This window comes from Bombina bombina, chromosome 10 (assembly GCF_027579735.1).
Source record: "Bombina bombina isolate aBomBom1 chromosome 10, aBomBom1.pri, whole genome shotgun sequence".
In the NCBI taxonomy this organism is placed as follows: Eukaryota; Metazoa; Chordata; class Amphibia; order Anura; family Bombinatoridae; genus Bombina; species Bombina bombina.
In genome coordinates, this window is record NC_069508.1 from 25,544,486 (window position 1) to 25,561,985 (window position 17,500).

The 17,500-nt window shown below is 36.3% G+C and overlaps 1 protein-coding gene across 1 annotated transcript in view; it reads right to left on the reverse strand.

Annotated features, from left to right (window-relative positions):
* Positions 1-10,765: 10,765 nt before the first annotated feature.
* Positions 10,766-17,500, reverse strand: part of LRRC52 (leucine rich repeat containing 52) — a 40,837-nt gene continuing 34,102 nt past the window's right edge. The window contains exon 2 of the mRNA XM_053693648.1: positions 10,766-12,750. Within this exon, the coding sequence (XP_053549623.1) occupies positions 12,455-12,750 (296 nt within the window). The 3' untranslated portion in view covers positions 10,766-12,454. The remainder of the gene's footprint in view (positions 12,751-17,500) is intronic.

Sequence of the window (17,500 nt, forward strand, 5' to 3'; positions counted from 1 at the left end):
TTAAGTTGCCTAATAATTATGCACAGTAATAGTCACCTGCACACACAGATATCCCCCTAAAATAGCTAAAACTAAAAACAAACTAAATACTACTTCCAAAAATATTCAGCTTTGATATTAATGAGTTTTTTGGGTTCATTGAGAACATGGTTGTTGTTCAATAATAAAATAATCCTCAAAAATACAACTTGCCTAATAATTCTGCACTCCCTGTATACACACACACACACACAAACACTCACACATATATATATATATATATATACACACACACAGACACACACTGCCTCCAGAGATCGCTTGGTCAATGTGGGATCTTATCTATATCTGTGTCTGGCTGGCCAAATCAAAAGACATATGATAGCATAGACAACACTTAAAGGGACATTCTTAAATAATAATTATGCTTTCTAGTTGTGAATTAGAACATAAAAGTTTGCTTTTCATTATCCCTTTAAAGGGGCAGTCTACAATAGAATAACCAACACTGTTATATTAATATACTTTTTATCTCTGTGATTACCTTGTATCTCAGCATCTTCTGACTGGCCCCTGATCACATGATTTTTTTATTTATTATCTATTGACTTGTATTTAGTATTGTATTGTGCTAAATCTTAAATAACTTCTCGAGCGTGAGCACAATGTTATCTATATGGCCCACATGTACTAGCAGCCTCCTGTTGTGAAAAGCTAATAAAAAAGCATGTGATAAGAGGCTGTCTGTAGTGGCTTAGAAACAGGCAGACATGTAGAGGTTTAAATCTTATAAATTATATTAATATAACAATGTTGGTTGTGTTAAGCTGGGGAATAGGTAGTAAAGGTGTTATCTATCTTTTTATCAATAACAATTTTAGTGTAGACTGTCCCTTTAACCCTTTGGAGGGAGTTAAACACATTTCCCTTCAAGCAATAGTGCAAAAAAAAAAACATTCTCTAGCACATTACAGCATTTTATTTAATTTTTTCCTCCATTAACAAGTTTGGATTTGCTCCTCAATATAAGGCAAGTAGTGAGGTTAGTTTGGCCAGTGAAAACACATGCAGCAAACAAAGTATTAATGTATGAAGAAAATGTTCCCACTGCACTAGGTATGTTTACTATCGTAAGACTACAGAAAACTGGTGTAACTACAGTGTTTTATGTCTGTACCTTATAGTGGGAAGGAAAGAAGGCAGATTTTTTAAATGAATACTACCTTTCCCTGCAATACCAAATTTTAGCTTTAAAGGTGACACCATAGTTAGTTTTCCCCTTTGGTGCCAACTCACTAACTACCTAACAGTATAAATAAGTGACTTTATTGTAGAGTGTATCTTGTAGCCTTAACACAAACACCACGCCTGGGCTTGTGCCTCAAGTGAAACAATTCCTCTCCCCACCTATTGTGACCTTTGTGCTTCTAGCACATGACAAATAGGCAGAAGCCAAGCGGTGTGTTAGAGATCTACCTGTTACCTACTCAGCATGACAGAGAGGGATGATAAAGGCAAAAAACATATTATGTTTATTTAAAAGGATTATGCAGACGTGTGAATTAAGCTTAACTCCTCGTATCCCTGGTGCTGGAATTGTTAGACATAAAACTAAGCATGATATTATACTTTGTACAGGTGTAACTACATCTATGTACTCAAAGACATTTCTTTGCAACTTAAAATTTGAAAGTTTTGATGCCAGTTTCAGTAAAGTAAAATAAATAAATAATATTTTTGGAGCTAAATGTTGAAAAAGGATCCATTTCCCAATCTCTTGACTTTGAAAATTTACTGCAAAAAAAGTAATAAAATTGTGCATGCTGATAGATTTTGTCTAGAATTTATTTTTGGTTAAAATACACAAAGTGGTTACTGCAACATAGATTTTTATAATAATATAAGTTAAGACATGCTCAGTAGCAGCAATTGGCAACAGAGGAGTATGGGAGATGTAGGTCCAAATATTGGTTTGTACTGTGCTATAAACAGGAAGACAGTGAGTTCCTGCCCTGTTATTTGTAGCATACATGTGTAGTATATGTGTGTGAGACCCAGAATGGGCTCGTTTTCATTGAGCCATTAAAAATGGAGCCGTAAGCTACCAAAGCGGCCGACAGCTAAAAGTAATTTATGGCTCTAATTTAGTACCAGGTTTCCATTGAAAAGGTTTATGCTTTGCGAGCGGTCACTCTTTTCGTGTAGGTGTAAGTTAGCGTTGTGTTAATGTTTCCACCCGATGCCGGATTTCTAAAACATTATTAGGTTACTATGGTAACCTGACCTTACACTACACTCGATCGCATATTCGGCACCGCATACAAGTACGGCGCCGTATATTTTACCCGTAGCTCGCTGTTAGAATAAAATCAAACACCTAACGCATGCGTGATATCTACCCCTCAACCGCAACCCCCCACCGCAATAACTAATGTATTAACCCCTATAATCCGCCAACCCCCATACCGCAAAGTATCAATCAAAGTTATTAACCCCTAATCCGCAATGCCCCACAACGCAAACTATCTATTTAAACTATTAACCCCTAATCCCCAATTCCCCCACAACGCAAATAATCTATTAAATCTATAAACCCCTAATCTGCAATGCCCTCACATCGCAAACTATCTATTCAAACTATTAACCCCTAAACCCCCAATAACCCATTTCACAATTAACCCCTAAACTGCCAAACACCACAACGCAAATAACTAATCACTAAGCCCCCTAATCTAACACCCCCTAAATTAACCCCATTACATAAATTAAAATATTCCTAAATTACAATTAAAATAAAAAACCTAACATTACTTTAAAAAAAAAAACAAAAAAAAAACTAAGTTTAAATTAAGCTAAAATTACAGAAAATAAAAAGTCTAACATTACATAAAATAATAAACAAAATTATCAAAAGTTAAAAAATTAAACCTAATGCCTATGAATATAAAAAAGCCCCCACAAAATAAAAACACCCCCTAATCTAATACTAAACTAGCAATAGCTCTTAAAAGGGCCTTTTGTAGGGCATTGTCCTAAGTTAAACAGCTCTTTTACCTTTAAAAAAAACTAAGTTCCCCTTAACAGTAAAACCCCCCACCCACCAAGCCCCCCAAAATAAAAAAAAAACACAAAAAAATCATAAAAGGGGCATTTGTATGGGCACTGCCCTTAAAAGGGCATTCGGCTCTTTTACAGCGCCCAAATCCCTAATCTAAAAAAAATAAAAAATGGGGAAAAAAAAGCCTAACTCTAACCCCCAGATAGGTACTCATGGTTCCTGAAGTCTGGAGGGGAAATCTTCTTCCAAGCGGCGACCTATTCTATCTTCATCCAGGACCGTGGAACTGAAGACTGGCGACTGCGGAGCCATGGAGCATGAAGGATCCTCTTTGTATGATTGCCACCGTACACTGTATAGTGAACTCAAGGTACGCGATTAAATATGGCGTCCCTTGCATTCCTATTGGATGAATTGATTCTTCAAATTCAAATCAGCCAATAGGATGAGAGCTTCTGAAATCATATTGGCTGTTCAAATCAACCAATAGGATGAGAGCTACTGAAATCCTATTGGCTGATTTGATCAGCAGCGAGTTCCGCACAGGACCAGCAGTGTTCTGCGTGTCCCGAGCGACACTTCTACTTGCAAGGAGTAAACACACAGTAATGCAGGGTCCATAGTCTTCAAACTACACACTGTAACGGGTTAGATCATGTCATTTTTTGACTATAATGTCTCTTTAAATTGCTCAAACATACCTTTTGTTGCACCAGTTTACAACAGCAAATTAAACTAGGTCTAGGTATGCTTTTCAACCAAAGATACCAACATCAGTTTGATAAAAGTACATTGATAAGTCTCTTAAAATTGCATGTTCCACCTGGAGCATAAATGTTTCATTTTGATTTGCACGTCTCTTTAAATAAAAAGCAAGTTCTATGTCTCAGCCAATCAATGCTGTGTTTAGATTTTTATTGATGTAGCTGTATGACGTTGCCCTCATGAACCAGATACTAAACTATAAGCCAAACTAATTTGCTATTTGCTTTGTTTGATTTATATGTTTAAAGAAAATCTCATGATGATGCAGCAGAATTCAGTAAGGGTCTGTGTGACCTGCTCATTTATAGTAGAATTACTTAATCAACAAGTGCATAATAAAAACACAATGCAATAGCACTTACTCTAAATTTCAAATAAACAGTAGATTTTTTTTTCCTGACAAATTTATATTTTCTCCCATTTTGCCGGCCCCCTGTTTCATGTGACAGACATCAGCCAATCACAGACTAGTATACGTATACCCTGTGAGCTTGTGCACATACTCAGTAGGATCTTGTTTCCCAGAAAGTGTGAATATAAAAAGAATGAGCAAAAATTTGATAATGGAAGTAAATTGGAAAGTGACTTAAAGGACCAGTCAACAGAGTAGATTTGCATAATCAACAAATGCAAGATAACAAGAAAATGCAATAGCAGTTTTTCTGAACTTCAAATGAGTAGTGGATTTTTTTTCTGACAATTTTAAAAGTTATGTCTTTTTCCACTCCCCCTGTAACATGTGACAGTCATCAGCCTATCACAAATGCATACACACTTATTCTTGCACATGCTCAGTAGGAGCTGGTGACTCAAAAGTTTAAATATAAAAAGACTGTGCACATTTTGTTAATGGAAGTAAATTGGAAAGTTGTTTAAAATTGCATGCTCTATCTGACTCATGAAAGTTTAATTTTGATTGAGTGTCCCTTTAAAACTCTTTCTGAATCATAAAAGTTTATTTTGACTTGAGTGTCCCTTTAAACAGATGAATGTTGGGGGCGGAGTTACATGGGGCATAACCAGCTTTGGAAGGAGGTGCCCACTGGGAGTGGCACAGGGAAAGTTTTTGTCACTGTATAATAACACAGTATGAGTCAGGTACCACTCCTTGTTTGTTATAGTAAAATGTAATGTTATGTTCTACAGCAAATATTTCTCTCAAATGAGAAAAAAAAATCTTATTTCTGCTTCTTCTGTGCTCAGATTTTTGTAGCGTTTGGGCATTTGTTGAATGGATCCAGTAGACAGAATATTGTAATCCACTGCATTGTATCTGCACACACAATAAATGTTTTAATATAATTTTAAACTGTCATTTTGTTAGTAAACTTTGCATTGTTTAGAAGTCAAGAAACATAGCCCAGGAAAAGCTTTTTGAATATGTTTATCTTATCTCATTTGCAATGGCATGTTAGGGACAGAAGTACCATGTTGCAGGGTCATGGATTAATCAGGATGCATTCCAACCTTTCTTGGGCTTTCAGTGGAAAATTACATGTAACTGAGCAACATAAATAATGTGCTGATACACGCAGTGATATAATGTGCTGATACACGCAGTGATATAATGTGCTGATACACACAGTGCTATAATGTGCTGATACACACAGTGATATAATGTGCTGATACACGCAGTGATATAATGTGCTGATACACGCAGTGATATAATGTGCTGATACATGCAGTTCTATAATGTGCTGATACACGCAGTGATATAATGTTCTGATGCACGCAGTGATATAATGTGCTGATACACGCAGTGATATAATGTGCTGATACACACAGTGATATAATGTGCTGATACACACAATGGTATAATGTGCTGATACACACAGTGATATAATGTGCTGATACACGCAGTGATATAATGTGCTGATACACGCGGTTCTATAATGTGCTGATACATGCAGTGCTATAATGTGCTGATACACACAGTGGTATAATGTGCTGATACACACAGTGATATAATGTGCTGATACATACAGTGATATAATGTGCTGATACACACAGTGATATAATGTGCTGATACACACAGTGATATAATGTGCTGATACACACAGTGATATAATGTGCTGATACACACAGTGATATAATGTGCTGATACACGCAGTTCTATAATGTGCTGATACACGCAGTGATATAATGTGCTGATACACGCAGTGATATAATGTGCTCATACACACAGTGATATAATGTGCTCATACACGCAGTGATATAATGTGCTGATACACGCAGTGATATAATGTGCTGATACACACAGTGATATAATGTGCTCATACACACAGTGATATAATGTGCTCATACACGCAGTGATATAATGTGCTCATACACGCAGTGATATAATGTGCTGATACACACAGTGATATAATGTGCTGATACATGCAGTGCTATAATGTACTGATACACACAGTGATATAATGTGCTGATACACACAGTGATATAATGTGCTGATACACACAGTGATATAATGTACTGATACACACAGTGATATAATGTGCTGATACACACAGTGATATAATGTGCTGATACACGCAGTGCTATAATATGCTGATACACGCAGTGATATAATGTGCTGATACACACAGTGATATAATGTGCTGATACATACAGTGATATAATGTGCTGATACACACAGTGATATAATGTACTGATACACACAGTGATATAATGTACTGATACACACAGTGATATAATGTGCTGATACACGCAGTGCTATAATATGCTGATACACGCAGTGATATAATGTGCTGATACACACAGTGATATAATGTACTGATACACACAGTGATATAATGTACTGATACACACAGTGATATAATGTGCTGATACACGCAGTGCTATAATATGCTGATACATGCAGTGATATAATGTGCTGATACACACAGTGATATAATGTGCTGATACACGCAGTGCTATAATATGCTGATACATGCAGTGATATAATGTGCTGATACACACAGTGATATAATGTGCTGATACACACAATGGTATAATGTGCTGATACACGCAGTGATATAATGTGCTGATACACGCAGTGATATAATGTGCTGATACACACAGTGCTATAATGTGCTGATACACACAGTGATATAATGTACTGATACACACAGTGATATAATGTACTGATACACACAGTGATATAATGTACTGATACACACAGTGATATAATGTACTGATACACACAGTGATATAATGTGCTGATACACACAGTGATATAATGTGCTGATACATGCAGTGATATAATGTGCTGATACACACAGTGATATAATGGTGATATAATGTGCTGATACATGCAGTGCTATAATGTGCTGATATATGCAGTGCTATAATGTGCTGATATATGCAGTGATATAACATTACAATATATGTGATTTACATTTTCCTCTAGTTCCTACAACCAGACATTGTGCCCACATCAATGATGATTAATAGTACAAAAATGAAAGTGCACTGTTGCTTGTATATAACCCCTAAAATGTAATCTCTAGAGCAGCAATGCACTACTGGGAGCTAGCTGCTGATTAGCAGCTACACACATACGCAACATGTCATTAGCATGTGAGACACGTTCATCTAGCTCCCAGTAATGCATTGCTGCTCTGGAGCTGGATTTACCTATGTGTTTAACCCATTAATTAAACACATAGTTATATTTAAGCAACATTGCAATAATAAAATTACAACATTGTCTTATTGTGCTTTTATATCCCTTTAAGGTTTGTCTTCTACATTTTCCAAGCTTGGAGAACAAAGAGATGGTTTTCAGCACTCACAAGTGAGTTGTATGACATTAATTAGAAACCTCTTGTGAGCGTTTTTTCATAATCTTCTAATCAGACCCCTGGGTGTCTGCTCCTGCAGCCAAGAAATGTATTATCTTATGATTTATTATTGTCTTTGTAAAAACAAGCCACAGCTGATGCATTTTCAGGTTATATCTGCACCATCTCTTCTCTCCTTGCAAATTTCTTCAAACTTTCTAGTTGCTGCCAGGTGCCTATTGTGGTTATATTTATTAATTGCTTTAATATGGTCTAGAGCTCTCCTCTACAACACTATTGGTCAATTTATGGGTGATCAGGGTTTAGTCGCAGGTAAAGCAATGAGCAGATCTCAGATCAGACACTATTACCTTCAGCTTTTGTCAGACATATGCCCACAGATCTCAGATCAGACACTATTATCTTCAGCTTCTGTCAGACATATGCACACAGATCTCAGGTCAGACACTATTACCTTCAGCTTCTGTCAGACATATGCACACAGATCTCAGGTCAGACACTATTACCTTCAGCTTCTGTCAGACATATGCACACAGATCTCAGGTCAGACACTATTACCTTCAGCTTCTGTCAGACATATGCCCACAGATCTCAGATCAGACACCAGTATCATTTCCTTTTGTCAGACATATGCCCACAGATTTTAGATCAGACACTATTATCTTCAGCTTCTGTCAGACATATGCACACAGATCTCAAATCAGACACCATTATAATTTCCTTTTGTCAGACATATGCCCACAGATCTCAGATCAGACACTATTACCTTCAGTTTCTGTCAGACATATGCGCACAGATCAGACAGTATTATCTTCAGCTTCTGCCAGACATATGCACACAGATCTCAAATCAGACACCATTATAATTTCCTTTTGTCAGACATATGCCAACAGATCTCAGATCAGACACTATTATCTTCAGCTTCTTTCAGATATATGCACACAGATCAGACACTATTACCTTTCAGCTTCTGTCAGACATATCCCAACAGATCTCAGGTCAGACACTATTACCTTCAGCTTCTGTCAGACATATGCCCACAGATCTCAGATCAGACACCAGTATCATTTCCTTTTGTCAGACATATGCCCACAGATTTTAGATCAGACACTATTATCTTCAGCTTCTGTCAGACATATGCACACAGATCTCAAATCAGACACCATTATAATTTCCTTTTGTCAGACATATGCCCACAGATCTCAGATCAGACACTATTACCTTCAGTTTCTGTCAGACATATGCGCACAGATCAGACAGTATTATCTTCAGCTTCTGCCAGACATATGCACACAGATCTCAAATCAGACACCATTATAATTTCCTTTTGTCAGACATATGCCAACAGATCTCAGATCAGACACTATTATCTTCAGCTTCTTTCAGATATATGCACACAGATCAGACACTATTACCTTTCAGCTTCTGTCAGACATATCCCAACAGATCTCAGGTCAGACACCATTACCTTCAGCTTCTGTCAGACATATGCCCAGATCTCAGATCAGACCCTATTACCTTTACCTTCTGTCAGACATATGCACACAGATCTCAGATCAGACCCTATTACCTTTACCTTCTGTCAGACATATACACACAGATCTCAGATCAGACACTATTTTTTTACCTTCTGCCAGACATATGCACACAGATCAGAAAACATTACCTTCAGCATCTGTCAGACATATGCACACAGATCAGAAAACATTACCTTCAGCATCTGTCAGACATATGCACACAGATCAGAAAACATTACCTTCAGCATCTGTCAGACATATGCACACAGATCAGAAAACATTACCTTCAGCATCTGTCAGACATATGCTCACAGATCTCAGATCAGACACTATTTTCTTCAGCTTCTGTCAGACATATGCACACAGATCAGAAAACATTACCTTCAGCATCTGTCAGACATATGCTCACAGATCTCAGATCAGACACTATTTTCTTCAGCTTCTGTCAGACATATGCATACAGATCTCAGATCAGACACCATTATCTTTACCTTCTGTCAGACATATACACAGAGATCTCAGATCAGACACCATTATCTTTACCTTCTGTCAGACATATGCACACAGATCTCAGATCAGACACTTTTATCTTCAGCTTCTGTCAGACATATGCACACAGATCTCAGATCAGACACTTTTATCTTCAGTTTCTGTCAGACATATGCACATCTATCTCAGATCAGACACCATTATCTTCAGCTTCTGTCAGACATATGCACACATATATCAGTTCAGACAATTTTATCTTCAGCTTCTGTCAGACATATGCACACAGATCTCAGATCAGACACTTTTATCTTCAGCTTCTGTCAGACATATGCACACAGATCTCAGATCAGACACCATTATCTTCAGCTTCTGTCAGACATATGCACACATATCTCAGATCAGACACTTTTATCTTCAGCTTCTGTCAGACATATGCACACATATCTCAGATCAGACACTTTTATCTTCAGATTCTGTCAGACATATGCACACAGATCTCAGATCAGACACTTTTATCTTCAGTTTCTGTCAGACATATGCCCACAGATCTCAGATCAGACACCATTATCTTCAGCTTCTGTCAGACATATACACACAGATCTCAGATCAGACACCATTATCTTCAGCTTCTGTCAGACATATGCACACATATCTCAGATCAGACACTTTTATCTTCAGCTTCTGTCAGACATATGCACACAGATCTCAGATCAGACACTTTTATCTTCAGTTTCTGTCAGACATATGCCCACAGATCTCAGATCAGACACCATTATCTTCAGCTTCTGTCAGACATATACACACAGATCTCAGATCAGACACCTATATCTTAACCTTCTGTCAGACATATGTCCATGGATCTCAGATCAGACACCATTATCTTTACCTTCTGTCAGACTGTTACATATGCACACAGATCTCAGATCAGACACCATTATCTTTACCTTCTGTCAGACATATGCACACAGATCTCAGATCAGACACTTTTACCTTCAGCTTCTGTCAGATATATGCACACAGATCATCTTTACCTATGCCCATTGCCTAGCAACGTAAGCAGTCCCCCATGATTCAAACCCGTCCTTGAAATCACGTGATCGCATTGACAACACTTGTGCCAGACGTGAAGGGGTTAAAAAAACTTGTAATTAGAAGCAAGGATCCCAGGTATTCACTATAGTTAATCAACAAGAATTTAATTGTGTTTTCATTGTTACATTATGGAACAGGTGGGCTGCTGACATGAAACCTAATTTTTTTTCTTTCATGATTTCAACAGAGCATACAGCTTTAAACATTTTTTTTTCTGATTTACTTCAATTATAAAATTTACTTTGTTGTCATGGTATTCTTTGTTGAAGAGATATCTAGATAAGTACATTTCTAGAGCGGTACATAACAGGAAACACTGCTACCACCCTACTGTTTTTGCAAATATATAACAGTTATGAATCAGCTGCCATTTACTGCTCCAGTTACATGCACCCTCCTCCTCTTACACCTTCCTACCTGCTTTTCACCAAAGGATACCAAGAGAATGAAGTACATTTTATAAAATAAGTCAATTGGAAAGTTTTTAAAACTGTTACACTCTATCTGAATCATGAAATCATTTTTGGGAGTTTTATGTCCCTTTAAACAGCTGTGAAATGACATTAACAATAAAGAAGAAATAATTTGAGGACAGACGTTTAACATTTAAAGAAGCATTCTAGTAACAAAATGCATTTTTTAAATTTCTTTTCACATTGAATTTTTTCTTTAACTAGGTTTAGATCACTGTAAACATTTCTCTAAATATAAATCTTTTAAGTGGAAGACTTAAAACTGATTTTGACTACATTTGAACACATTGTTCAAATATAAAACACTCTCCGACTTTGTATCATGCAGTATTTTCATGATGATATCAAAACCCTTCTTGCGTAGAGAAAGACACAACTGTATCCATCCCCACTGTTACCTCACTGTTACCCCACTGTTACCCCACTGTTACCCCACTGTTACCTCACTGTTACCTCACTGTTACCCCACTGTTACCTAACTGTTACCTCACTGTTACCTCAGTGTTACCCCACTGTTACCTCACTGTTACCTCACTATTACCCCACTGTTACCCCACTGTTACCTCACTGTTACTCCACTGTTACCTCACTATTACCCCACTGTTACCTCACTGTTACCCTACTGTTACCTCACTGTTACCTCACTGTTACCTCACTTTTACCTCAGTGTTACCTCACTGTTACCCCACTGTTACCTCACAGTTACCCCACTGTTACCTCACTGTTACTCCACTGTTACCTCACTGTTGCCTCACTGTTACATCACTGTTACCCCACTGTTACCCCACGGTTACATCACTGTTACCTCACTATGACCCCACTGTTACCTTAGCTCAATAACCAAAATTCACTTTGAAAGAAATGAAAGAAATTTCAAGAAACCTATCAAGTTCCTATGGTATCTGATGGTCTCTTTTTTGGAGAGCTTCCTCTTGCTTTACTGAATCAGCTCTGCAAGAGCTCTATGAATTGATAGTACATCTGGCTTAGTCCATCATAAATATTTTAGCCCAAACATGAAGAGGAACTAAAATGGCGCCTTCTCCTGTGTTCTTGGAAAATGAGGCTACCAGTTGGTACAATGACATTAGCAACCTCAAAAAACCTTAGTTTTACAAAGTAGCTCGAACCCCAAGAATCAGTTCTATTACACCAAGCTCATGTTCTGGACCAATCCAGCAATTTTAATGAAAATCCAAGCATTGGCTTTCTCGCCTTCTAAACGGCCAGTTTACATGTTCCTAGTCTTGATTCTTCACATAAAAAAGAGATGGTTGGCATCTTCACATGTGCACCTGCTTAGATTTCTGAATCATCCTTTTTCTTGGGCTTTGGTGGGGGCAGAGGTTCGTCATCTACCTCATTCTCATCATCCTCACTGTGGCCACATAGACGGTCATAGATAACGATGCAAACGCCAGTCAACCAAGCCACCACCGTCCCAGAACCAAAGATAACGAAACCCACCAACATGAGGAAGATGTAGTCCCTCTCATAAAGGTTTGTGAAGCACATCAGCCTTATGTGTTTTTCAGTATCCTTCAGCAGCAAGCCATGGAGATGAAGCGGAGTGCTACAGGTCACGTTATCTTCATCTAGTAAGTGAAAATAGCAGACAGAAAAGTAAGTGTTGTTTTACAGGTTAGAGGGTCTTCATCAAAAAGGAAATAAATAATTCATACTATTGAGATATATACCATCAAATAAATATATATATAGATATATAGATATATAGACACATAGCTATTGCAGGATCAAGCACATTTTCACAAACTGGAAGCCATATACCAGAGTCTGCACTCACTGAATTTACAGCACACTATCAAAATGTATTAAGTAACGTTACAAGATAGACACCCCTTCCTCAGGCTTAATAAATTCCTCACTTAATACATTTTAATTGTGTGTTGTAAATCCAGTGAGTGCAGAATCTATTTGGAAATTATTTATATATATAAAAAATTATACTATTCCTGGATGAGTTTTGCCATTGAATTGACCAGTAGCATGTTCCCTCTGGCTACGTTAGTAGCTTTTAACTAAACAAATACAGAAAGAGAAGGGCTCTTTCGGGAACGAACACCAGCTCAATAACTTATCTTGTTCTATATCGATTTACCACCTGGGAGCAGCTTCTTTTAGCCCAATAATGCTTTTCACATAGAAGGCCGAAACAATCGTCTGGGGGTTGCCATGTTCCGTGTTCAGAGAGGGATTGCCTGGTATTCCGGCGCTGCACTGACAGGCGGGATCAGACTGATATACTACAGGAAAATTGGTCTCTGTGAAAAGCATTAGTGGGCTAAAATAAGCTACTTCAAAACAGAAGTCAGCAGCACTGTTTAGACCTTTATTTCAACAAGAATGGGTCAAAAAAAATTGTTTCGGGTCAACACTGTTATCACAGGTTAAATACCCTTCATAGCCACTCTCTCGCTCTCTCAAAGGTATAATATCTCATACTGCCACCTAGTGGTCATTGATAAATATGAAGCTATTTCCAGACGGTAAATCGCCATAGAACAAGTTAACAACTTATTGAGCAGTTGAGCTATTGTTTGTTCATGGAAGAGAGTGCTTCTCTATCTGTATGTATAGATATATCACACACTATCCATTTAACATTGTATCCTTTCTTGATAACCAGTTACGTGCATATGCCTGGATCACTATATGACAGCAGTTCACAATATTTTGAAAATATTTCTTTATTTAGAAGAGACAAAAAGATTCAGAATTAGAATTATATAGTTAAGAAATACATAACCACATAAATAAGGGGGAAAAAATAATCTAGTCAAACCAAAATTACTTTTCATACAAACACATAATCGTATACTGTACTGATATATATAAATGATGAATACCAGGTTGTTTTAAGTAACTTTGTATAAATACAAATAATGTTGCGTTGTACACAGTTTTAAGCACTAGATGGCAGAAGTGTTTGCACAATGTATAACATTGTTAAAGGGGCACTCAGGTTAAATTAAATGTTCATGATTCAGATACAGCATGTAATTTTAAACAACTTTCCAATTTACTTCCATTAAAAAAAATGTGCACAATCTTTTATATTTACAATTTTTGAGTCACCAGATCCTACTGAGCATGTGCAAGAATTCACAGACTATACGTATATGCATTTGTGATTGGCTGATTGCTATCACATGGTACAAGGGGAGTGGAAACATACATAACTTTGAAATTTGTTATAAAGAAATCTACTACTCATTTGAAGTTCAGACTAAGTGCTATTGCATTGTCTTGTTATCTTGCATTTGTTGATTATGCAAATCTAATGTGTTGACTGGTCCTTTAAAATCATTGTCACAAATGCTGATTCTCATTGACTCACTAAGTCTATTTGAATCGCTATTGAAATGCAGCATTTAAATGTATCTGTAAATCAATTTCTTTATTGTGTGTTTTGCGCATTGCGTTTCTCAATTTAGATCTTACTGCGGTTGGGTTAGCGCACATGAAAACTTCTTAAGGCGCGTTATTGAAATATTACATATAAAATATTAATAAACATACTGTAAAATATTCTAAATAAGTCATAGATTATATCTATATATTTTACAGTATGTTTAATATTTTTAATAATTTATATTAAGATTTATTAATATTTTATATGTAATATTTCAATACCGCTCCTTAAGAATCCTACGCTTTCATGTGCGCTAACCTGACTGCTTTAAGATATAAATTGAGAAACGCGATGCGAAAAACTCATATTTTACATTCTTCATATAGAAAATAATGTGATTTGTATTAATAAATATATATTTCTCTATATATATCTGATACATAAGTACAATATGTACACACACACATACATATACATATTAGACATGTATGTATCTCTAGGTAAAAAGCCCTATGCTGTCTTTTTCTCATATCATTGAGAGCCCTTATAACTTTTAATTGAAATTTTGTTGGTATTATTTTTCTCAGTGGTATTATGAGTGCACTGTGAAATGTATTTTTGATGATTTTTGTGACAATTTTTATTCAAGTGTAACGGTTGACCAGAGTTCTGAGGTCGTAATGACCAGAAGCACGTTAAATTCAATTGCGCTCGAACAAATTTACTTTCAACTTGTAATACGTGATAAACTTTTTATCGCTCGTGCGTAACAGGACACTACTTGTACCACACCCTTTGTAGCTACAAGTCTTTTCTGTTACCTTAGAATAAATTAACATATCAGTTGAATGTGAAAACATTCAGAATACACCAACACTGTGTTTGCGGCAATTGCTTTTTATTGGGACTTCTCATTGCTTGCCTTACTTGGAGTAGCCAATCTGGACTTAAAAGACCAGTAAACACAGTAGATTTGCATAATCAACAAATGCAAGATAACAAGACAATACAATAGCACTTAGTCTGAACTTCAAATGAGTAGTAGATTTTTTTCTAACACATTTCAAAGTTATGTATGTTTCCCCTCACCCTGTACCATGTGATAGCAATCAGCCAATCACAAATGCATATACGTATAGTCTGTGAATTCTTGCACATGCTCAGTAGGATCTGGTGACTCAAAAAGTGTAAATATAAAAGATAGTGCACATTTTTTTTTAATGGAAGTAAATTGGAAAGTTGTTTAAAATGACATGCTGTATCTGAATCATGAAAATTTAATATAACCTGAGTGTCCCTTTAAAGGGACATTATACACTAATTTTTTTCTTTGCATAAATGTTTTGTAGATGATCTATTTATATAGACCATAAAGTTTTTGTTTTTTTGTTTTTTTTAAATGTATAGTTTTGCTTATTTTTAAATAACATTACTCTGATTTTCAGACTCCTAACCAAGCCCCAAAGTTTTATGAGAATACCGTCAGCTACCTACTCCAGCTTGCTCCTGTTTGTGTAAAGGGTCTTTTTATATGCAAAAGAAGGGGGAGTGTCTTATTTGCCGCTTGCAGTGGGCTTTCCAGCTACCCTTTCAACAGAGCTAAACTGAGAGCTTCTAAGTAAGTTTTTAAACAGTTTTATACTGGATTTTTATATCAGTATCTGTGCATCTTATTCGTTATAGTAGTGCCTATTACATGCAGCTATATGAAAATGAGTGTATACTGTCCCTTTAATGCTAGGAGACAAAGCTAGACATTGTCATTTTGATCGCAAAATGTGCATTGTTTTCTGATATCTTATCTCATCACCTCTGCTGAGGCCAATAGGGGGCAGATATGTAGCAAGGCTATGCTTGTGAATTCTGCATTGTGCACTTACAATTCTCATAATTGGAAGCCCCACAATTTTCAGACCTTAAAGAAAATAAAAAACAAAATATTTATTTCATGATACAGAGAGCATGCAATTTTAAACAACTTTCTAATTCACTTCCATGATCATATTATTTTCATTCTCTTGGTATCTTATCTTGAAAAGCAGAGGCGTAACCTCAGGAGCGTGCACGTGTCTAGAGCACTATATGACAGCAGTTTTGTAAGAATGTTATCCATTAGCAAGAGCCCTAGAGGGCAGCACTATTTCCTGTCATGTAGTGCTACAGACACCTATCTAGGTATCTCTTCAACAAAGAATACCATGGGAACAAAGCAAATTTGATAATAGAAATAAATTTGATTTTTTTATAAATTGCATGCTATGTTTAAACCACAAAAGTTTCATGCCCCTTTAATGGAAAATTAATAATACTATGCATTGTACTATGTTGTGTTACTATATGCATCATTAAACATATTAGATGTTTAATGTGCAGCATTGAGCTGTTTAACTTTAAACTAATGCAGCAGTATCAGCTGTGCACTTATTGGCTGAGAAGGACAATTCCCAGAACCAACGTCCGGTCAATACTTTGTGAATGAAAATATAATTCCCATCTCTTTATCAACTACAGTCTAATCCCAATTGTAGTCAGCAGTATCAGAGATTCACACAAGAGCAGCTGAAAACAGGTTAAAGGGATAAAAAAGAGCAAAAATGAAATTCTCTAATATTATAACAATTTATTATTGCACTATTGCTTGTGCGTTTAACCCGTGCAGCTCCAGAGCAGTAATGTACTACTGAGTCTCAATGACAAGAGACAAATCTTTATTCTTTATTTATTTATTTATTTATTTATATCACTAGCTATCTCCCAGTAGTGTAAGATATGTACATAATTTTTTCAACAAAAGATACAAAGTAAATTTAATGATAAAAGTAAATTTAAAAGTGCCTTACAATTGCATGCTGTATCTGAATCATGAGAGTTTACTTTTACCTGTCCTATCCCTTTAATGGAGCCCTATGGTAGTAATTTATCTTAATAAACGCTATTCGCTTTACCTTTATGTCATCCCTAAAAGATTCTGC